We start from the raw sequence: 24,073 nt of genomic DNA on the forward strand, positions 1-24,073 counted from the left end.
ATAAAAGTAAAATATAGAATTTCCATTTATTTTTTGGATTATTTATATATATTTTATTTCATTCATACATTTATTTCTACTTCTGTAATTTTCGTCCTTTCATTGATACACACAGGCTGCATCACTGCTGGATCGCAAATTATCAGACATATATTTTCCAATTAAGGCTTTAATGTCAAGGTTATGAACTGAATGTCCTCAATATACACAAATGTGTGTGTATGCGTATGTGTGTGTGCGCGTCCTTTTCTTCCAGATCTCCTTGTCAGACTGCAGCATCTTTCCTTTATTCCATTAGTGTGTCCTTGAGTCTGTTTCTGTAACGATAAGAGAAATGTTCTGCTGCCAGACCAGAAACACCGGAGGCCGCACACACACACACACACACACACACACACACACAAACACACACAAACACACACAAACACACATACACCGTATAGCCCATCTAATGTACTGTGATTTGATGTAAGAATGACTCTGAACATCCCAGTCTAAGACCCAAACTGAAGCCACAGCAACAAAATAAGAAGCAACATTAAATGAAATCAATCAATAAATAAAATTATGTTCCACATGATCACATCTCTAAGTGTGTCAGTAAGAAAAACCTAAAAGTAATAGAAACAGAAACACAACACGATGATTAGGAAGCTTTTTTGTTTATTTTATCGAGCCATCTCCTCTTCTATCTTTCAGTTTCTTTCAGTTTTCTTCTTTCATTGAGCTGCATGAAGTGTTTAAATGTATTCATTGTGAACATAGTACACAATGAGTATAATAGCTGAAACGTGGGCGTGTGACCTCTGACCTCTCGATGAATGAAAGATCAGGTGTAGGAGGCTGCATGTTTACAAGAAAAATACACCATAACAAGTAAACAGATGCACTTGAAGGTGATAAAAACACATTTTTCTTTACACTTCTATGCATTTGAGCTGCCAAGGACTCACTGAACCATTGTTCCGTGTTGTTTCTGTGCTTGAAGGAACAAACTTAGCTTTTGGACCAAAATATACTTTTACTTTGCTGCCAAGGCTAGAAACCACAGCTGATTTTTGCTCATCTTGTTTTTTTCACTTATTTTATGGATAACTCAGTTGGCCTCATCACAAAGTGAAGCAAATACGGAGGCTAAAACATGTATTTGAGTCCAATTTAATAGCTTATCACTTTTGGTTTAGCAACAAAGAGGCCCAGTAATCTGATAAATATGTTGAAAACAACACGTCCCCAAAAATAACAGAAAAGGTAATTTGCCACCGACTCTAACTACTGAAATATGTTTGTTTGAACCATCCATCCACCCTGAATTCTTGTCACTCTTGAAACTGAGTCACCTGATTTCCTTCTTTCCCCCTTTCATAATAAAAATGGCCACTAGAGGTCTCCACTTCAAAACAATCGACCATATGAGTCGTAAAAAGCTGCTTGCACAGACGACCAGTAAAACAGTTTTCTGTTTTGTTTTGTTTACATGTCCTCTCATTGGTCTGCCTTCATTTGCAGAACATAAAATGATCTTCTGATTATTCATCTTTTAAAGTAGTTATGGATGAGCATCTTCTTTCTTTGCAAGCAGAAAACAGTCTTCCTTTATTCCACTTTTAGCACTTATTGCCGATTTTATGTTAGAAAATTAATAATTAAATTTCTAAAATAATTCCCTCCATGTTCTCCTTACAGTTGTTGGGTTTCTTAAACACATTTCTCTGAGCATTTTGAAGATTTGGATGAAAAAAGCTTGATGGAAACACCAAAATTCAATTAAACTTTTTGAAATGCACATGAAGGTTTTAACGCTCCCTTGAGGTGTTTTTTGTGTTTTTTTTCTTTTTCTGAATAAATTCTGACATAATAAACAATTACCTTACATGACTGATCAGCTGTTTCCTCTGACATTAAAAGAACAATTACAAGTTGCCCAGTTGAACCTAATTCCTGAAGACATATTTTCCCTCGTGTAGCCAAAGTTGTCCAATTAGCAACCTCTTTTTTTCCCTCTCTCTTGTTTAATCTCTTTTTCTTCTCCTGTTTACTGACGGATTAGTCTACAGCAATTACACTGCCATCTGCTGACCAAAGTATGTTTATGCAGCTTTGTTTATTTGCTTTAAACCAGTTGATGGAAACTCACTAATTCACATTTTCTGTCCAAGGCTTTAACACAAGACCTCAGTGTGTGTGTGCATCCTCCAAAGTAATTATATTTTTGTCCGTCCTTCAGTTGTATAGAAGCTCAGATTAACATGCACACACACATTTATGAATGCACCTATTTTGTGTATGAAAACACACAAACACACATTTATGTATGCAAAGAGAGTTTACGCTCCTCACACAAGGTTAAGTGTGTTTCTCATCCTGTGTATCAGCGTGCATCTGTTAATGAAATCTAGTGTGTGTCCTCATTGTGTGTGTGTGTGTATGGAAATGAGGCCCTTCACCCCCTGAAGCGATCGGTCACAGTTACAAATGGATTGTCGTCCCGCTCGGCCTCGTCTCTCCCCCGTCGCCTCCCCAGAATAAGCTGTGCAGCTCAATCTGCCCGTCCCATCCTATCTCATCCCGGCTCTATTCAGCGCCGGCAAATATTGGCGTAGCGAAATGACACCGGGGCGCTCGGCGAGGGGGAGCAGGAGGGATCTGCTTCAAAATGGAAATGGTGTTCTGGTTCGCCAGGTGCAATAAATGTGGAGGATTTCATCTCGGGCGACAGTGGTGCAGAAGAAGAGTTTATCAAATAGATACAGGGGGGCAACAGTGAGCGTGTGCAGGGCCACATATTCAACGGCAGCCAATGAGCAGCCGGGCATAATCACGGCTGAGTGATGAGGCAGCTGCAGCCTCCGTCCAACTGTATTAAAACAATGTAAAACCATTGAAATTCAAAGGCAATAAGCTCTTTTCACCGCATATTTATGCGATTTACTCTCCACGTTTCTCTGGTCACTGCTGTTGTCAGTGTGGCTGCAGACTGACTTGAATCCTCTAATCCAGGGATTCCCAAAGTGTGGTGCGTGGACCCCCAGGGGTGCACGAGCTGCCGCTAAGGGATGCTAGAGATGAAAAATGTAATGGCGGTCTGATAATTACACAATTACATTTTTTCCCCCCACACAATAAAGACATGTAAATAAACATTTCCTTTGCAAAATGTAAAATCAAAAACTGTAATATTAATTAATTAATAAATGCAGGCTATTTAAAATGCACTTCATCTTAAAATGAAGCGTAGAAGTTATCTTCTTCCATTTTTCCATCCTGTGTTATGATGGGTTCTTTAGCTCCACGCTCATTTAAACTTGCTGCAATTTTTGTTCAACGTGGCTCAAAATATTATAACATTTTCCCAACTTATCTGCTTTCTGCCTCTGAGCCTGTCATCATCCTGTTGTGGAAGTGGAAGCTTGTGCATAACTTTGTTGCATTATATTGAAACTGTGTTTCAGATGACTTCAAATGCGAGACTCATTGTTGTGATGGTGATTATTTTATTATATGTGTGTTCTGGTCATTTGAGCATGATTAAACATGCCGCTTTTAATATGGCTATAAAAAGCTTATTGCATTTTGTTTTGTTTGAAGGTGTGGAGGTTTGGGGGTGCGTCAACCCGGTTGGGACATAGAAGGGGGTGCGCGGCTAAAAAAAAGTTTGGGAATCACTGCTCTAATCAACTAACAAGAGTCTTCAACAAGGATAAGGATCTGTCTTCCCACCTCAAGACAAAAGGACAATTGTGTCCAAGGTGACGCTATCCCTACTGGGAATACTGGGAATAGATCCTGTGACAGTGCTGCAGCACCAGTCAGCTCTTTGATTTCACGCTCTGGTGAAATGTTGTTTCAGGTCGCAGTGAGACCTGAACACTGGCTTACAATACTGTGGGGAAAGATTTTATCACTCACACTGCAAGCATTATTTCATCCTTTATCTTCTCAGTCGGGAGGTAAACAGGAGATGTCATCTTCCAAAACACTTGCTCGTGTCTGAGTAGCACAGTGCTGGATGACGCTGAACTAGATGGCAACGATAGATGATACAGGTTTAACTTTCTGTTTGCTAGAAGACTGTTTTTTTTGTTGGACCCCTTTCAGTACCTGTAACACAGAAGTCTCATCTGAAAAAGTTTATAACCGATAAAGAGGAATCCGTCTGCCAACTTCATCAGCTGACATAAAACGAACTATATAAAGCTAAAATACAGTCCTTAAAAAATGTATTAGACCACCTGTTATAAAATCAAGAAAACGAAAATATTTTATAAATCTTTTCTGTTCAGGAATGCAAGTAAATAACTATAATTTCACATCCCAATCAAGAAATAATAATGTGCTTTCTATTTTTACAGGGTTTTTTTTGTAAAACAGTAAATTTAAAAATGCATATTCTTCTTCATTGTTTTATGTTCAGTCCATCAGGCAACAGAATGACACACAGATTATATTACCAAAACCAAGGAAGTATCTTCTGAAATTGAGACAGCGTATCACCATAGTTTATGAAATATTAATGAGAAAATATCTATGTGACTATATTTTTTTATTTATCTTATAAGTAGTATGTGTGTTTTATGTGTGGAAATGAGCTGATGTGGATGTGTGTCATACATGAGTTTGATTAATTTAAACAAAAAACGACCACATCATTTCATTTACCATAAAACATTTATGAGCAGCAGCGATGGACGATGACTAATCTGTTGTATTGAGTTACAGACAGATAAGTAAAGTGGAGTAAATGGCCTCAGTATTGATCCACGTGATTCCCTGAATGGGATTCCTGTCACACAGCAGAGAGTGTTAAAAAGATCCCATTATCTGTTGTCTTAACATCAGCTTGATCCGCCTCCTCACACTGTCCGATGCCTGACGTATTGGACATCTGTCGCTGGGTTTAACGTCTCTATTGGGAGGTGAAAGTGTCAAAAGAAACACTAGAATTAAGGTTCCTGATGTTTATCTAATCATTTCTTCTCTCTCAGGTCTAGAAGAGTCACTGAAGACACTCAGCATCACAGAAGACAGAAGACGGGGACAGACAGAAGGATCAGGACTCAGGCTCGGTGGCTACATGCTCAGTTGTGTTTGGTTTTGAGGAGAAAAATTACACGAATCAGCAGGAATCATGGATTTTGTTATGAAGCAAGCTTTAGGTGGTAAGTACTCAATCTTTCTCTTTATGCATCTGAACCTCAGTAGTAATTTTGGTCATTTTCTATGTGGGGACGAGAGTCAGTGATGGGAAACAGCTCACAAATATTTAAAAAATCATTTCAACGTTTTTCTTTGCTGAGTTACATGTTGGCAGAGAGATCATTAGACTGCTTAGCTGTTGGATGAATTGCCAACAAATTCTGTAAGACATGGTCCTCACTGTATGAATATTAATCACTTTGATGATTTTTCCTCTAGCACCATATCCTCATCAGTATGATTTCTAATGAACTTTACATCAAAATTAATATTTGTCAAATGCTTAAAAAACCTTCAAAACTTGTTCAGCTTCATCGGCATTAGCTGCAGGTTGTACATAGTGCTAATTAGCAGATGTTAACACAACATATTCTCATAAAGGGGTTTATATGATTTCCTACTAAAAAGTTTTGCATCATGATTTGTATTTTCAGCAAAATCAATTGTGACTGCAACATATCGTTGACATATCATGGGTGCTGCCGTAGGCTACTTCACCATTGCTGTTTTAGATATCACAATAGCTGTTTGAAACACTTAATTAATGCTGTAGGTTAGACTGTTTTGTTAGGATAAGTATAGCCATAAAAGCCAGTTCCTTAATGTTAAGAAAAAGCAACATGGTTCGGATTAAAAAAAACCTTCATCTGGATATTACTTCCATCAAAGGGACACAACAATCATACAATAATTAAAAGTCCAGTTGATCCACCCACCACACCTCCAACCAACCTGGCAGGCATTATGTTGCTTCATCACTGGACAAAATTTAATGGGGTATCTACAAATCAACGATAATAGGGTGCCATCAGTCAATAAAACGCTGTTTTCCCCATGATTGTCACAATCATTATGTGTATTTTCATGCAGAAAAAACAAAGTTAGAGGTGTATGTGGTAGCTCGTCAAGTGTTTTCTGGTTATTGTTTTGTTTCAAAAAGGGCAAAATGTAATATTGAAAACTACTTCTTATTCTGGTCAAAACATGACCACACTGAATACAGATTTCAGACAAATATCAGACATAAAACAGAGAACAATATTCAAAATATTGGACGAATGTATTAAGTATGTAAGTATTTATGCCTAAACTAGAGGATACAATAATCACCAGGATGATGTCATACCAAGATCAATACTTTTATAAGTTCATGGCTTTTAATCTACACCCCGGGCTTCTTGTCTATCGGCTCATCAGTAAGAGGAACATAAAAAGGCTGTGTGATGTTCGTGTAAGTGCGGGGCCCCCAGGGGCCAGAGGTCAATGTCTCCTTAAATCAACCCGCTCATCTACTTTCATCAGCTGAGTGACCAGCAGCGGGAATGAAATGAGATTTATTTCTTTATAGCTCGGCCTGCCCTCTCTCCCTCGTTTTCATTTCTTCCTCAGGGTTTTTCATTCCATCAGTTCTTCCGTGCTTTATTCCCTCGCTCTCTTTATTCACCTAAATCTTTCTCACTCTTATATTTCATTCACTTTTACCTCATAACAAATCATATCCCGGCTATTGGGTCTGGGCATTTTTGTTCCCTTTCTATTTAAATTTACAGCGTACTGGATGAGGTGTAATTATCTTCTTCTTTTGGGTCTCTTTTGGTTCAGACCTGGGCACTAGGCAGCCCATTGGCCACAAATCCGGCTGGCTGTCCCTGTTCGGTTACCCGGAAATTAGAAATCAATACAACCTCAGTGCTTTTATTTTGAAGGTGAATTACGTATTTGCTTGCATGCATATGTACCTACACAGAAACACGTTCCACAAAAAACACTGAGTTACCTTGTTGCTTAAATGGCATCTCACGGTAAAAAAAGAAAAGTTGACACGGAATGTAGACTTTTTAACAAGACATTCAAGCCCAAGACAAACAGGACTTTTCTCACTAAATAACAAAAAACAAGGGTATATAATTACCTTATTAAAGTTAAAATATAAAGGTCAGCGTGGACTTAAAACCTGAGCCAGTATCTGCATCTTTAACTCTATGGAGTCTTGGGCTATTTTGTCCATTTTTGAATCCTTAAATGCCATGTTGGTCACCTATATGAACTAATAATAATATATTTTTTATTCTGACTTACTGGATCAACATTTTGAACCAACAATTTTGGTCATTTTGTGTATTTTTAGTCATTTTGTGTCTTTGTAAGTAATTTTGTGTCTTTTTTAGTCAATTTGTGTCTTTTTTGGTCATTATGTGTCTTTTTTTATTTTTTTGTGTCTTTTTTAGTCCTTTAATCCAACATGAAATGTGATTTTGAATCTTTTTTTTTTACTTTCAAAACACTACCATGCTCAATAAAGAATTTGAAATATAACATATAAGAGGGTTACATCCAGTTCTATTATTTTATACTAAATATGTTTGACCTTGTCTCCAGTTTTACTTGGTATATCATCATCAAACTGAAACTGGCCTCATGGAGTTTACAGCCAGAACTTTAGAGGTAAATTTGCAGTAGGGCTCCACGCTGCTTTGTTTTCTAGTCTGGATGTCATGAAGAAGTCATGCTTTGGCGCTTTTGGAGACTCCAGAGGGTTAAAACCTAGTATGAATAAAACTGTCAACTGTGAGACTCCACAACGTCAACCTAGAATAATATATTTGTTGTATTTCATCGGCTGCTGACCGCGAGCTTGCCAGGCGAATCCAACACACTGGCTTCACTACATATCTCTCCTTTTCCCACAGGGCTTTTTTTAATCTACTTGACACACATGGACACATTGCACAGTGAGACACACAAAGAGACATTTTCTAACTAATTACACGTAGATATTAAACATGACCTGAGACTTTATGCAACAAAATATCCAGGACCTGCTGCTGATTCTATGTCTGATCCCTGTTTAGGAACAAATGTGACCTCCAACCCCTTAAATCTGGCCATAAAACATTTGCATCATGATCAGTCTGGACACCATTATTCTGGGCTTACTCCATCGCTTCATTCATCTCTTTCTTTTTATCCATTCTCCTTTTCTACTTCCTCTGAGCTCGGTGCAGGCCTGGGATGGGAGCAATTCCCCTGCTCCCCGTTGCTTGATCCCTCTTTCTTTTCTAATTCACTCATCCGTCTCTCCCACAGGCTTGTTGCAATTTACTCTCCTCCATCTTTTTTCTCCACTCCCTCCTTCCATCCATCCCTTTGTCCTTCCTGCCGTGAGCAGTGGGGATTTGGGTTGTTAGCATTTTTCTTTATCTTGAAGTATCCCTCTAATCATGCGTCCCTTCATCCCATAGCTTCCATTTGTTTTCAAGAACAATACCTTCTCTTTTTCTCTCCTCCTCTCCCTTCATCCCTCTTTTCTCAGCATGTTAAGGGCTACAATATAGCAGTTTACCGATCCATCCCTCCTTTAATTCCCCCCTCTTTCCATCCAGCCCAGACTGAAGTGCTGTAATTTACCTCCTGTAGGGGTGCCGTCTTGTGCCATGACCTTTTCTCCTGGAACAGACCGGCATTTTATTTCATTTGGACTCAGCTGGCCATCCATGAATATATACACACACTCACACAGATGAGGTTTCAGTGGTGCTTCTGGGCCCTGGGGGAAAACGAGACCATTTTGAGATGAAGTGTACTCGAGCCAATGGAAGTGTGGTGTTCAGGTGGGCGTGTCAGGACGTCAATCCAACAACAACCCTGCAGTGATTCTCATGCATAGAAATGACCCCAACACATTGATTTTGTGCCAGACAAAAGTATTGTATTTATCTTGTGCATTCGTTTTTTTTAAGGTGATATTAACTAATGAGGAAAGCAGGGACTTCCTTGAACAAAGACCTTCACCAAAACCCAAGAAAACGTTAATATTCACGGAAAAAAAAAGTTGACATTCAAGGATAAAAAAAAATACATCAGTTGAAACACTGATTCTCACCCAGGCGGCAACCTCCAGGTCTGAGCATGGAGGCAAACCAGATAAGACCAAAATAAGAGAAAATGTCATTATATCTTTATTAAAAAATATTGAGATCTGTGAAGTTAAGTTTTGCCTTTTATAAGTAAGGAAAGTAAAGATTGTTTTCCAAAAACACACAGATAAGAGCACAAATAGAGTTGTCGACAACATGCACACAAACACACACACAGACACACACACACACACACACACACACACATGCACACACACACACACACTTTTAATTTAATTTAGATAAAAGTGTGCTCATAAACACACACTAACACATCCACTCTGTCCAATTTAGCTTCACTTTTATCTAATTTAACCTGAAACACACACACACACACACACACACACACACACACACAACCTCAGTAATGTCATTAGCTGTTGGACACCTCCAGAACATTTCATTGGTGCAGACTGATGTATAGATTTCAGCTGCGGGCCATAGATTCTGTTTCCTGCTTGTTTAATTAGAAATCGGATTCATCAGAGTTTCTACGTCGTGTTTGATTAATCAGACCGGTAGAGCGAGGAGGCGTGGCCATGGACCGGGGTGTGAACGGCACTGTGCACATACCAGTTTTAGTGGAACAAGATCTCCAACCTAAACGACAGAACAGGTCGTCTATCAGTATTATACATAAATGAAAGCTATTGTAAAAAAAAGTTGTAGTTCTACTGGTTAGGTGTTAAAAAAGACAGTTTAAACAGTAAATATATGATGTAAATCCTGGAAGTGAAGTAGTTAGGAGGACGACGTGACTACTGGAAATGACTTAGTTCAGTAAAAACATGATGCAGGAAGTTAACTGATGTTTGAATCACATGGTTTACTTTTGTTTTCACATGGGACACCAACGCCGTCCTGCTGGAAGAAAGTCAGGATGTGTTGGATTTTAGGTCCGATTCACTCCTCCAGACAACTGCAGGGAGTGTTCCCAACTAGAGGCTGGCCTGACCTGATTATCTGCACAAATCAGTACACGAAATGGGCTGGTCCTCACCTATACGCAGAACTAGCAGTTCTACGTTTCACTCTTTGTTTCACTCGTTTAGAGCAACCGTTTGCAGCAGCTGCTGCTTCATAATTATTCTAAATGTCAAGGTGACGTAGTTACGTGGAACACCACTCAGTTGCAAAGTCACGAAAAATAAGGTTACAACATTTTCTTATGCAAACTTAGTAGAAGCCAACCTCTATAACATTACTTTTTTTGTTTTTGTTTTGCGAGTTTTATTTCTGTCAACTGTTTTAAACTGTCATCATGGTATAGGTAGGCTCTGAAAGACTGTACTGCACAGTACACCTCATAAATTGTACATATTCATAAGCAAAGCAAAATGCTTCAAAGCTTTACTGCATTTTGTTCAAATTCAAATCAATAAACGTTGAATTGTGACATAGTGGGGAATACTGAGCAGAAACGTGCAAGTACAACTGGTAAAAAAAAAAAAAAAAGAAGGGCCACCCAGAGGAGACTCTTTGAGATTCTTTTATACATAAACTAGAACATATTTTATCGCAGGTGTACTCTGACACAAAGTTACATTTTTAATTAGTAAAGATCAAGTTAATTTAAATTGGCTAAACAAATGTCCTCTGGAACTGAGAGATGATGATAGATGAGATGCGACCACATGCCTTGTCTCCCGAAAGGTGACATCAAAACATGTATTTTTGTCCCGAACAGGCACCTCTCGCCTCCGCCCGGATATCAAACAGGTGGACCTCTCTCCCTTTCTCATAAAGAAGCTCATATAAAAGATAACATGGAGATAATCTGAGAGATCAGCATGAACTGGTCCAGGTCAAGCTCACCGTTTCATTTCCTGTACAGGCGGGATGATGACGATGGCGAGCAGCGAGGAAGGTGCAATAACAGGAAGCAACACACGGGTTGATTAGATGACCACTGAAACAGTTTATGATGCTCAGGAGCATGAGGCCCCCAAACATGTGATCGATGTAGCTTTTGTGACTTTTCCTTCAGTCAAGGCACTCGTGACTTATGAGGGCGTAATTTGGAGATGGAGGTCATCCGTTATTTAAATGAGCTCTATTTTTCAAACCCCTCCACCCTCAACAAATGACCCAGCTGCTCTGTTATTCATCTGAACGGCTAGTGGGGAATTAGCGGACCATGCTTTGTCTGTTTTCATCCTTCAGCTCCGACTTCCTCCTTTCTCTGTCTCCATTTTTTTCTCCTTTTCTTTACACTGGCTCTTTCCTACAACCCTGAATAGTTGGGAAAATGTGTAAAACCTACATAAAAGCATATTGTATTAAATATTATTATTTTAAATTCAGAATTCAGTCGGTTCATGGTAGGTTTAGGGGTAGGGGAAGGGTTGGGATTAGACCAAAAACATATTTGAGCCAAAGCTTACAACCAAAGAACTGCAATCATAAAGCATGTTTGAGGCTTAATTTGAAAGGTCATATCTTTTAGTTTCTACAGTTGTGCTTGTTTAGTATGTGGCTAAAACACAACTAAAACTACATCAGTTCAAGGAAAGACAGACTTTTTTTATTTAACCCTTACTCACTGACATGTAGTTGGGTTTTAAGAGGTTAAATACATTGTTTTTGTTCAGTTTTCAATTAAATATGAGTCAAAAAGGATTACAAAATGATTGCATTCTGTTTTATTTATGTTTTAGACGACAGGGACTCACTTTTGGAGCCTGTCTCAAGTGGCCAGTGCAGTCTTTTTTTTATCATTTCCACGTTGTCATCACTACTCAGAGCCGCAGAGGTTTCTTCTTGGTATAAAAGTTGTATTTTAGAAGAATAAAAGGAAACTAACTTGTATTTTTTTGTGAGGCAGCAGCTAGTGTTCATACACATCTTAAACATGGAAACATTTCTTGGAAATGTCAAATTTTTTTCACACTAAGACTTTTTCAGTTCTATCATTTTCATCAAAACCTTCACTTAAAACTTGTAGTTTTATCCATTTTATATGCTGCAAAGAAATTCAGTCTGAGAAAGGGGAAAGAGCAGAACTCTAATGTACATGAATGAAAGGGAGAGGATACAAGAAGACAAGGACGGCTGTGATATGACACAAACAGAGGGGGAGGGACGAGGAGCAGAGGACAGAAGTGAAGGACAGAAGAGGGGGAAGGATGATGGAGACACTGATGGGTTAGAGAGAAAACACTACACCTCTCTGGAGAATGGAATAATAATTACTTTCCCACTTCATTTACTGTGTTGGGCATGATGTCCTCCTCTGGTTTAGATCTCTTCATGGTCCTCATGTCTCATTCATACTGGCCAGCTGTGGCTCAGTTGGTAGAGCGGGTTACAAACCGATCAGAGGGTTGGTGGTTCCATCCCTGACCATGGCAGCCTACATGTTGAAGTATCCTTGAGCAAGATACTGAACCCCAAATTGCTCCCGATGCTGCGTTCATCGGTGTATGAATGAATTCCCAATGGTGGCAGGCGGCACCGTTTATGGTAGCCTCTGCCACCAGTATGAATGTGTGTGTGAATGGGTGAATGAGTGCAGTCTGTAGTGTAAAGCACTTTGAGTGGTCGCAAAGCGACTAGAAAAAGCGCTATATAAGTGCAGTTCCATTTACCATTTACTGTTTGCACATGCTGACTTCGGCAGAGTAAACAGTCAGTTTTTGTTTTAGGATTTTTCTCACAAACTCCTTTGTCTTTTCCTCTCTGCTCTGTGTGAACAGCCTGTAGTTCAGTCCGATTTTCAGTAAATATTTAATCATTTGTCTCAGTGAAATTCATCTTGGCTTCCCATTTAAATTTCCTCACGGCGGGATGAATAAAGTCTTATCTTAGCTTACTTGCACGGAGGAGCTCAGAATTTCTTGTTTTTTACAGGATCTAGTTTGTACAAAGGGTTTATGTTTTTGGGCAAAAGTTTATCATAGAAAGGAAGTTTTAATGTTTTTTCCCAATGTTTTTAATGTTTTTTAATTGTTTAATTTTTTCAGTTTATGGGTTCAGAGCTATCAAAAAACAAAAAAGAATAAATATAGATCGAGGATTCCTTTACAAAACAAACATTGACTGGAGTAACAGCTAGATGTGCTGTGAACAAAATAAAATGCACCTAAATTAAAAAATGTTAACTTTTAATTTTATCCTATCTCAGATGAAGAGTCCTAAAGAGCAGCTTCAACAACCAGTGTGTGCCCATATGTGTGTATTCACTCTGAAGATGTTTGCACACACAGTTCGAGTACATATGGTGTGTGTTTGAGTGTTTCAACTCAATGAAGCACACACAGCGGACAGTCTGACCTTAACCCGGCTCCCCAGTGAGTCCCTGGGAACCTATCACCGCCCCCCCTCCCCTCCTCTCCCACCAGCTGAGTGCTAATTTGTCATCCTCAGATTTGCTGCCACCACACAGCGCTGCAGGGCAATTAGACCTCCGTATGAGCGTGCAGAGAGCCAGGACCGGCCACCGCGGGCTGACAGACCCCGGAGGAACCACACACTCCTGGAACCACAGTTTCTTTTCTCAGTAATTTACTCTGGTCCTTCAGAAATGTTCTGCTTCGGCTCCTGTGAGCTTAAAGAGGCAGGACTTTAGCTTTTTATTACAACATAACACTTAATGACCACAGTATATCAGTGAGGCTTTATATGGTCTGTAATCAATACTGATGACTGGAGCATTAATGTTAAATGACCTTTGTGACGACCAAAAGCAACTTTCAGTCGTATTTCAAACCAAAACCTCCAAACTGCAGTCAGTGAAGAAACCCGAAGACTAAAAACTGTTTAATTATTTCATTACCACTTTGATGATAATAGGTCTTGACCGTCAGAGAGGCAAATAATGTAGTTTTATAAAAAAACGACATTGTTTAAACTCTCTATAATTTATGGCACGAGACCTTCAGACTTTGTTTACGGTGGCACCTCTACTACTTTCATCATCCATCAATCAGCTGTTAGATCAGGTGAGAGACAAGCATTTCCCATCATGCCCGGGGCCTTCTGCAGTCGACTCACTCTTGTGGGATTACACATTGTATGGCGATCACGGGATCGATTCTGCACAGACCTGGCATATCTTGAACAAACCAAATATAAAATCTCTTCCGACCAATTGCAATTCAATTAGATCATAAAGTCACACTCCAACAACCAAACTGATCAGACGATGAACACTTGAACAAACGTCAGCGTGATAAGAACGACCTTAAACGACTGAAACCATTTTTTGGAAACATTTATTTGACCTCTGAAAAAAAAGGTTTTCCAAGTAATATTCACTAAACCAGTTCATTGGCTTAATTAGTTGATATTTCCAAGTAAAATGTTATTGAGGGACATCAGTGAGTCTGCAATTTACTTGTGTATTAAAAAAAAAAAAAAGTGGTTCTATTAAATAAATATTACTTAGAAACAGCCTGAGTAAAGATTACAAACAAGTTTCTGTGTGGAAAAACTTGCCTAGCTTTTTTTAAGTAAATGTCACTCCAATTTTTTTTCAAGTTTTTAGTTTGGGTCACTAACTTGGAGGGGGCGGGGCTTATACCTGTACTGCAGCTCACCACCAGGGGGCGTCCAGATGTTTTTGGCTTTACCTTTGGGGAGCTGTCATAAAGCTGATATTTTAAAAAAACCAGATGGCTAATCAGTATAATTTACTTTAATAAGTCCCATTAATTACTTTTCAGTAGTTTTTATTTGGTAAGACAATAATCTTTGTGTTCCAGTGCAGAAATCCTAGGCTCTCCATTGTTCACAGCCATTCTTTCCTCTCCTCTCCTCAAATAATCTCGTCAGTGGTGAAACATATTTAGTCTTTACTGTGGCTCTGGTGAAAGAAAGGTGCTGGATGAGGAGCGGGACGGCAGCCAGGCTCTCCTCTCACCAGCACCCGAGAGGAAGATCAATACCCAGATGAAGTTTTCTCTCCGCTGGAGGATCCATAATTCATACACGCTCAGGTGGTCCTGTATTTACTATCGATCAGACGGAGGTAACAGCAGCAACATCGATAGGCCGGAGGGAGTCGCTTTCACGTCTGGAAAGCAGCTCCTGTCACAGATAAAGAGGTGGAGAAAGTGCAGAGACATTAAACCCAAAACATCAACAGCTCTGACGTCACCCAGCTCTAAGGATTGTGGGAATGTCTGCAAGGTTTTTTCTAACACAGGTCGTATCAAAAGACACCTGAGGGATCACCTCGTTGAGTATGAATGTGCCATTAGAATGAGGAATTGCGATCGATGGTTAGTGAATTGCACAATGTTAATGATTCCTTATTGCACATAGAGAGCATTGGGCACATTAAACCTTTGGTCAGAGGGGAGACACAATACATAAACCTTAATCAAAGGCAATATTGGTGGATCCATAAAGTGGATGCATTAAAATAGTGTGGTTTTAAAGAGGATACAAGCACGATTTCGCTGAATTGAATTTATATTTATACCTAATGGTGGTTATCTGGCTTCCATTTCTCATGTGGTTGGTTTCTTCTGTGTAATCTCTTCTCATGTTATTTATTTCAATTTGTTTCAGCTGTCATGTTATTTTCTCATTGTTACTGTACTGAATAGGTGAGGCCACACCTTTGTTTTATAGTCCTGATGATTATCTAACCATGTTGTCTATTTTAAAAACGTAGCCCTTATAAAGACTTTTTTATCATTCAATATTTCCCTCCTTGTTTGTTCCAGTTCATCTTTAGCACAGCTAAGCTAGCTGATGCTAAGATGCTAATTAGGCACACAACTGCATCATAAACCACTCATAGCTCATGTTCAGCACGGCTAAGCTAACATGCTAATTAATGAGAGTTCATGTTTAGCACAGCTAAGCTAGCATGCTAATAAGGGACACAGCTGCATTATAAACCACTCTTAGCTGTCCTATTTGGGTGGACTTCTCTGTTTCCCAGGAGCATCTGAAACATTGTTTTATTATTGTTTTGTGTTTCAATGTACAGAGCATCATCTCTCATACATTTTTCAATAACTACAGATTGTTTACTTTTGTTTTATGCACATGGTTAATAAGGCAATAGCAATGAAACAACAGGTCTCTTAAATGAGAAAGTTATTGAATTTACCTTTAGTGACGATGACCTAGAAATGGATGACAACATGATCATTTCACAGTATTTCTAATGAGTCTAAAAGCCAAAGAGATTAAATTTACAATTTGAAACAAATTGTCACATTTTAAAAGCAGCATCCAGAGAACGTTTTTTTATTTGCTGACAAAAATGGCTAGCGGCTATTTTTTTCTTAATCAACAAATAAATTACTTAAATAATGACTCACCGGACCAGACAACAGCTGTGGCTCAGTTGGAGTGGTTGCCCACTGATCAGAAGGTTGGTGGTTCAATCCCTGAACCCCAAATTGCTCCCGATGCTGCGTTCATTGATGCGTGAATGAACTGGCAGGTGGGACCGTTTAGGGTAGCCTCTGCCACCAGCGAATGAATGAATGAATGTGTGTGTGAATGGGTTAATAGGTGCAGTCTGTAGTGTAAAGCACTTTGAGTGTTCGCAAAGTGACTAGAAATGTATTCTCTAAATCTTTAGAGGAACAATTTCTTTTTCCTGTAATTACACTGTACGTTTGTACGGGTGCTTGAAATCCTTGAAAATGCTTGAATTTAAATGTTTTATTTTCAAGGTTTAAAAAGAGCTTGGATTTTGGATGAAGTACTTGTAAATGCTTGAAATTCTTACTGTATTTCTCTTGCAATCTGACTATATCCATCTATAGACTATAGATAATCACATGTTCAATGTAAAAAAATAATGAGTAGCCTATCTGAAATGCTGACGGTTCCTCCTAAAAGTGTAACACCATCGCTGTTGGTATGGTTCAGTGAAATCTCCCCCTTTTAGTATGTAAGTACTCATCTAAAACATGCAATTTACAATAGGTTGAAGATACTGGAAAAGCTTGAAAATTTACCATGAAAGTCTTTGAAAAATGCTTGAATTCGACCACTGCTAAAGTGTACGAACCCTGTACACTGAAAGCGATACAGCAGATTTCCCTCTGAACACTATGTGGGAACACAATACATCTATATCTAGGAACTGTAACACAGGTACATTTCATAGTGGCGGTGGATACCTGGATGTGGGGGGGCAGGTATACTGCTGACAGATGGCTGACACCAGATGGAGGACCGTGTCTTCCTCTGTCTCAGTGGTTCTCTGAAGTTTTTCCAGCTGGCTCTTCTTCTTCTCCTGTCTTGTCTTCCAAGACGCCTTGAGTGTCTTCAGGAAACCCCATCGCCTCATAATCCTCAGAACTGCTAACGTACGGGCTTTCAGAGTGGATTCTGACAGACGTTGTTGTCAGTGTACATGTGGTTTCTATTGTTAGGTGTTTTTATTCATATAGTCCATATACATTTAGGTTTGTATGTTCTAAAACAGGCAACAAAGGAGCAGGACAATTTTTTAACCCCTTTAACTCTATGGAGTCTTGGGCTATTTTGTCCATTTTTGAATCCTTTTCATCCTGCCTTAAAAAAATGTTTAAATGCCATGTTGGTCACCTACATGACCTAATAATAATTTATTTTTTATTCTGATTAACTGGATCAACAGTTTGAACCAAGATTTTGTGTATTTTCTAATCATTTTGTCTCTTTGTAAGTCACTTTGTGTCTTTTTTGGTCAATTTGTGTCTTTTTTTATTCATTTTGTGTCTTTTTGTGTCTTTTTTTGGTAATTGTGTGTCCTTTTTAGTCATTTCGTATCTTTTTGTTCCTTTTCTTTAGTCATTTTGTGTCTTTTTTTGCCTTTTAGTCCAACATGAAATGTGATGAATCTTTTTTTTACTTTCAAAACACTATCATGCTCAATAAAGAATTTTAAATGTTGCAAATGTGAACAAAGGTTGAAAATATAACATATAAGAGGGTAACATCCAGTTCTATCATTTTATACAAAATATATTTGACCTTGTCTCCAGTTTTACTTGATATATCATCATCAAACTGAAACTGGCCTCATGGAGTTTACAGCCAGAACTTTAGAGGTAAATTTACAGTAGGGCTCCACGCTGCTTTGTTTCTGGATGTCATGAGGAAGTCTTTGGCGCTTTTGGAGACTCCAGAGGGTTAAAGTGTTTTAAGTTTAGGGTTGAATGTACTTTATGTATCAGTATCTGGGTAGGGAAAGTGAGGCAGATGTTTGTTGTTTTCAAGCAGCAATAACTATGTCATGTGTCACAGTCAGCCCATGTTTACCTCCAATATCTGTCCCTTTCCTGTCCAGGGGCCACCAAAGACATGGGTAAGATGCTGGGTGGGGAGGAGGAGAAGGACCCGGACACAGCCAAGAAGGAGGAGGAGCGGCAGGAGGCGTTGAGGCAGCAGGAGGAGGAGAGGAAGGCCAAACACGCCCGCATGGAGGCCGAGAGGGAAAAAGTACGGCAGACCATCAGGGACAAGGTATGACACGCTCCTCTGGTTTAAGTAATGCTTTAACTGTCTGACTCACACACACACACCTCAAAGCTGCACTGCGATTTTTTAGTCCCCCTGCAAACTGGCCAGGCTAAAATGTACAGCATGTATCAACAAGGTCCAAGACCTCCTTTAAAAAAAAAAGAAGCAAATTTTATGTTATGGTTATTAATCCTATGAACCCAAACAAGCACAACAACAAGCGTTTTTTTGCTCTTTTTTTCATTTTACTCACTGTGTCCTTGTATTTCACTGCAATATATCAAATATTTATAAATCTATACGTCCTATGGAATCATTTGGAACAACTCAAACATGTCTTTGTGCAGAATAACACAGTTATAATGACATAAATCATAAAAAAAATAAAATAAATAAAAAGGTTAGTTCAATTTCTCTGAAAAAGCTTCTTTTTAAATTGGAATAAAATGGAATATATATCAACAACACTTTTCCAACTTCACAAATGTTTTCTGAAGTGTCACAAATGTTTGAAAAACAAATTGAATCTCCACATATTATACGTATTGAAGTATTCGGGCATCTCCTGTCCTCTCCTCTCTGCTCTGTGTAAATAGATTTTCAGTGAATATTTGTCACGTGACCATCCGTCTAAGCAGAATCAATCATGGCTCCACAGTGTAGCTGAGGAGCAGAATTTAATGTTTTAACGGGATCTGGTTAGTGCAAACGTTTTATTTTTGGACACGTTTTAAATGACATGTAGAATGAAGTGATTCTGACAGAAATATCGTTATTTTAAGCCTTGTTTTGGTCACTTTTTCCTGTATAAGGACTGTCGCAAAGTTTAAAATCCTGACGATAATGCTGTTCTTATTTTTTATATATTGCAGTGAAATACAAAGCCAGAGAGTTAATGGGCTGATAACATCTGAAACAGACGCACTGGGACTTTGTTGAATTTGTTTCCTTTTCTTTAAAAAGGTGAAACCCTGTAACTCTTGATAGCAAAAAATCATTGGACCTGCAAAGTTTTGACAGCTGCTTAGCAAACTGCTAAACTATTATTTCCCTGCATATCACCGTTTAGTATGGGCTGAAGAAGAAGGAGGAGAAAGAGGCGGAGGAGAAGGCAGCCATGGAGCAGGCCTGCGAGGGCTCACTGACACGCCCGAAGAAGGCTGTCCCTAAGGGCTGCGGAGACGACGACGAGGAGGACGAGGAGAGCATCCTCGACACTGTGCTCAAGTTTCTGCCCGGACCTCTACAGGACATGTTCAAGAAGTAAAAAACAAACAAACAACACAAGAAGTCAAACAAACCCTAAATTCAGGGTCCGGTCTGGCCTGGGCTAGGCTGCGGGGGCAAAGGGAGGCGGGGATCTTTCTGTAGGGGACTTTCGGGTGGCGAGGGTGGAGTCAACTTTAATTGTTGAGTAGAGAGGGGGGGAAGGGGGGGGAGGGGGCTTTGAGTGCAGGTTTGGAAAGTGGAAACGGATTGGGGAGGGGGGTTGTTGTCAAACTGTTAGAGGCTACACACTGCCTTTCTAGAAATCGTTTACGTTATTCTTTTCTACTCCTCGACGACTGCGTCATTCTTCCCCCTTTTACGTTGTATTTGCCACAATTGCCGTACAAACTTTCAACTGCCACTTAGCACATTTCTTACAATTAATACGTCTTTTGTCTTTTTTCTTGTTGCTATTTTTACACCTATTAAAAGATCAGGCATCTTTGGTTGTTGGGCCATCATCTGTGTCCAGGTGTTGGTGACCAATGGAGAACAGTATTCCCTTAACGAAGGACAGTGGACGTCTCTGTCCTCATGCGTCTCTGTGGTTTTTTCAAATGGCACTGCCACCATGTTTTCCAGTAGATGGAGCATGTTGTGTTTATTTCAGTGGGTGTTTTCTACTTTTTATGAACCTTGTGTAGGTCTTTATATTGATAAAAAAAAAATAAAAAATAAAATCAGCATTTGAGTTTTTGGACATGTGCCTTCATACCATCTCCTCTAGTAGAGGAATTGTAAATGAGGGTTTCATTTTGAGTCAAACAGGTGTACAGTTGCATGTACATGTGGGCACGCGTTTAAAGATACAACATCGGACACTTTTGGAATAATGTATTTGATGTAAAGACGGCTCGTTGGCATATTTCCTGGTTTCCAGAAGGTATTGAACTACTTCTGGAAACTTTTGACCATGTTTAAAAGGCCAAACGGTCCACAAAACGATTAAAAACATAATCCACTGTAACCTACGAGGCTACGAGCTTCCGGAGAACTGTTTGCTGAAGAAAACGTTTTTATTTCCTTTCTTCTTCCGCCTCTAGTTTTTACAAAAACTTTCTCAGCCTGTCAGCTAGTTAGACTGCCATTATGTCAACAAAAAAAATCTGAAAAAAAGTGTCATTTTGTTGACTCCAATCACAAGGATTATGGAATATATTTATTTATCTCATCCATGCAAACAAGCACTAACATTACCAAAATAATAAATTACTGCTGTTTTATCCAGATTGACACAAAGTTAAAAGTCAGGATTTGAGTTAGTGTGGTCCCCATAGACAATCAAAGCATTGACCACTGGGGAACAGTGGGGGTAGCCGGTACTGTACATGTCGTCATTTCCTGTCATCTATGGTAGGTTCAAAGTGGGTTCTACATTAAGCACTTGATTAACTGATTGCTATTAAGTGTCTCTTAATTTATCTTCTTTACACATGAATGCAAATGCCAGGCAACGTCTGGGTTTTTTTTTTTACTTACTTTACTGACTATTCTTACTTTTTGTGAATGTGCTGCCAAATTATTTTGATGCAACCGTGTATGTATTTAAATCGACATTCCAGCTGAGCTTACCTTTCTCCTCGTTTTTCATACAATGCATAAGTTTATCATCAACATCGAGACCAAAGAAATACTGGTGAGACCTTACTATTTCTTTTGTCACGCCGAAACAAAGACGTGCATGCCAAACCGGGTTTTTTATTGTACGTGTGCGAGGCCTGCAGGAGAAACACAGCAACCTGTTCACCGTGTGCATGCATCCCAAAGACCACCACCAAACTAAAGAAGATACTCTCCTATTTCCTCAAACGTATTCCATGGCTGAATATTAAAAGTAGCTAATTTAACTGTAGGCAGAGCCTGGGAAAACTGGCCTGAAGAGTTTACTTAGAGTTTACTCTGCATCCTGCATCTTTTAATCCAACCAGACATTATAGTGATTTGTCATATAGCATTGAAATAGATGTACTGTAAATGGAAACCATTTCTATTTAGTGAAACTACCTAAATATATAGATGTTTATCGATAAAACAAAGCATGTGGGTTATTCTTAAATGATCTGGTGGCTTCTCAGTGGTTTGTTATGCCAGAGTGTATGATTAATACATTGTTCCATGAGTTTGTGACTAAAAAATAGAATTAAAAAGACTAATGATGAAGTTGTCATAAGCACTATAATTTTTTTTCATTTTCTAGCTCAGATAGGACTTTTCACTAGACAAAGCCATATTGTTTAGATCGCAATAATTACTTAAAATGATAAAAAGAGAATATTTCAACATGTTTCATGTTTGTTTTCTGTATAAAAAAAAATTAGAAAAAACATATCTGTAAAATCCTCACCATTCTTGTATCTTTAAACATGTATACTAATGTATACGCAAAGAAACTGTATGTAGAAAAAAAAAAGCCATTGTTATAACTGTCTCAGTGTACTACATGTGTACTGTAAGTGTGTGTGTTTATATGTGTGTCTTTCTACGTGTCTGTGACGTGAGGCCATGTTGTTGATTCATATAGTCCTGGTTTATACTACGTAAATGTGTCTTTGAACTACTTTGTGCACAGGCGGAAGCTAGGGGCGGCTCCCTGGTCGTGCCATGTCTTAAAAACAATTATACTTAACACATTCCTTTCAAAATGTTGAGCATGCAAAAGTGTAGTAACGAAGAGAATACACCAAATGTCTAAAGACGAAAAAAAAAGAGAAAAAGAAATCAATAGACAATTTCCTGTTCCTGATGTGAGAGTCTCCAGGCAACAGAATCTGTGCATTGAATCCAGAAAGATCAGCTGTTCGATGAGCTTGTTGAGTGTTCGATGTTCTTTGTTGTCTCAGTCGCTGAATCGAGTGGCAGTTTGGTGAAACTTAAGGCCGTGATTGCATAGAAGCTTTATTGTGAGAAAAAGCTCTAGCTTTGTTCTACAAGTTGGTTGAAGTTGTAGTCCATATTGTAAAATTTCAGTTTGAGTCCTTTGTAAGGTTAAATCTCACTAAAAGTCTCCATCTGTCTGTCTGTCCGTTCTCGACAACTGTTCATCCAAACAATGCCACAAAATGACTAATCAGAATTTGATCCATTCGGTCTGGTAACAGTTGGAAAGTCTAGAAGAGCTCTAAGATTAAATCCTTTTATTCACATTCAAGTAAGCGGAGTATTGTTACAGTTCGGCTGTCTACTAAGCCTTTAGTGCCCGGGTATTTTTAATGCCAGAAGTCGAACCTTTCGGCAACATGTGCGTCTGTTCTTTTTACATCCATGGCGCCAACTTTCAAAGGGAATAAACTGAGCCCCAATTCTAACGCCGTATCCAGTTATCCAGTTATCCAGTTCTCTCGGCATGCTCAGTACAGCCAAGCATCAATCCCAGGGGGCTGACGTTGGAAACCAATGCAGAAGTGCCTTTAACCTGCATTCTATCCAGGGGCCAGCAGGGGGCGACTCCATCGGCTGCAAAAAGAGCTCCGTCCATTGAAATATGACCACATGTCACTTGATTTCTGACCTGAGTTTATGGTCTCAATCTTTAGTTTCAAGTCTTCTTCAATACAGCATGATGTTGATTTGGTAAATTATGGTTGCATATAGAGTAAAATAGACGATAAAGCAGGTTGGATACATATGATTGGCATGTCACTACCACATCCATTTTCAAACTTTGACCCTTTAAAACTTCATCAAAGTTAAATCATCTTGTTCAGTTGGACAAAAGGACACTCCGAGGAGTCAGTCGTTCATTTAGAAGAATGATTTTCCCTTGCTAATTGAGCTTGCTTCAATGCAGAATTAAGACTTCTGTTCCCATAATTAGCCTGGTTCTATGGACACTTCTCTATCATGGCAGGTGTATTGCTCAGCACCCAAGGGAGCGACCGGTGTGAAGTTGTTTGGATAAATAGTTATTGAGAAAGCTGCAAGCAACAATAACAAATGCCAAGCAATAGGCCTGTTCCAAACTTGGATTTGTAAGCCGATTGCTTGGCCTGCAATTGGATTGCACTGTTCTAGTTGTAAGAAAAGCTTCTTGTTACATTTTTAAATTCAAAACTGACAAGTAGCTAAATATGAATTAATCTATTGCGATCATGGCCTTAGGACATCAACTTTGTGTGAAGACTTTTGAAAAGATAATGGGGGACGTGCAATTTAAAAAAAAGAGAGAGAGAAAATAGATTCTGTAACTAAAATATCTACTTTTTTGATAACCTATAGGTGTAATTCTAAAGAAAAATAATTTTGATTTTAATGCAAAATATATCATGGTATTCTTG

The 24,073-nt window shown here is 38.9% G+C and overlaps 1 protein-coding gene across 1 annotated transcript in view; it reads left to right on the forward strand.

Annotated features, from left to right (window-relative positions):
• LOC131981648 (complexin-2) overlaps window positions 1-23,625 on the forward strand; it is a 54,907-nt gene extending 31,282 nt beyond the window's left edge. The window contains exons 2-4 of the mRNA XM_059346035.1: window positions 4,986-5,159; window positions 18,358-18,533; window positions 19,600-23,625. Of these exons, the coding sequence (XP_059202018.1) occupies window positions 5,129-5,159; window positions 18,358-18,533; window positions 19,600-19,797 (405 nt within the window). The 5' untranslated portion in view covers window positions 4,986-5,128 and the 3' untranslated portion in view covers window positions 19,798-23,625. The remainder of the gene's footprint in view (window positions 1-4,985; window positions 5,160-18,357; window positions 18,534-19,599) is intronic.
• The last annotated feature ends 448 nt before the right edge of the window (window positions 23,626-24,073 follow it).

Source organism: Centropristis striata, chromosome 12, assembly GCF_030273125.1.
Source record: "Centropristis striata isolate RG_2023a ecotype Rhode Island chromosome 12, C.striata_1.0, whole genome shotgun sequence".
NCBI lineage: Eukaryota > Metazoa > Chordata > Actinopteri > Perciformes > Serranidae > Centropristis > Centropristis striata.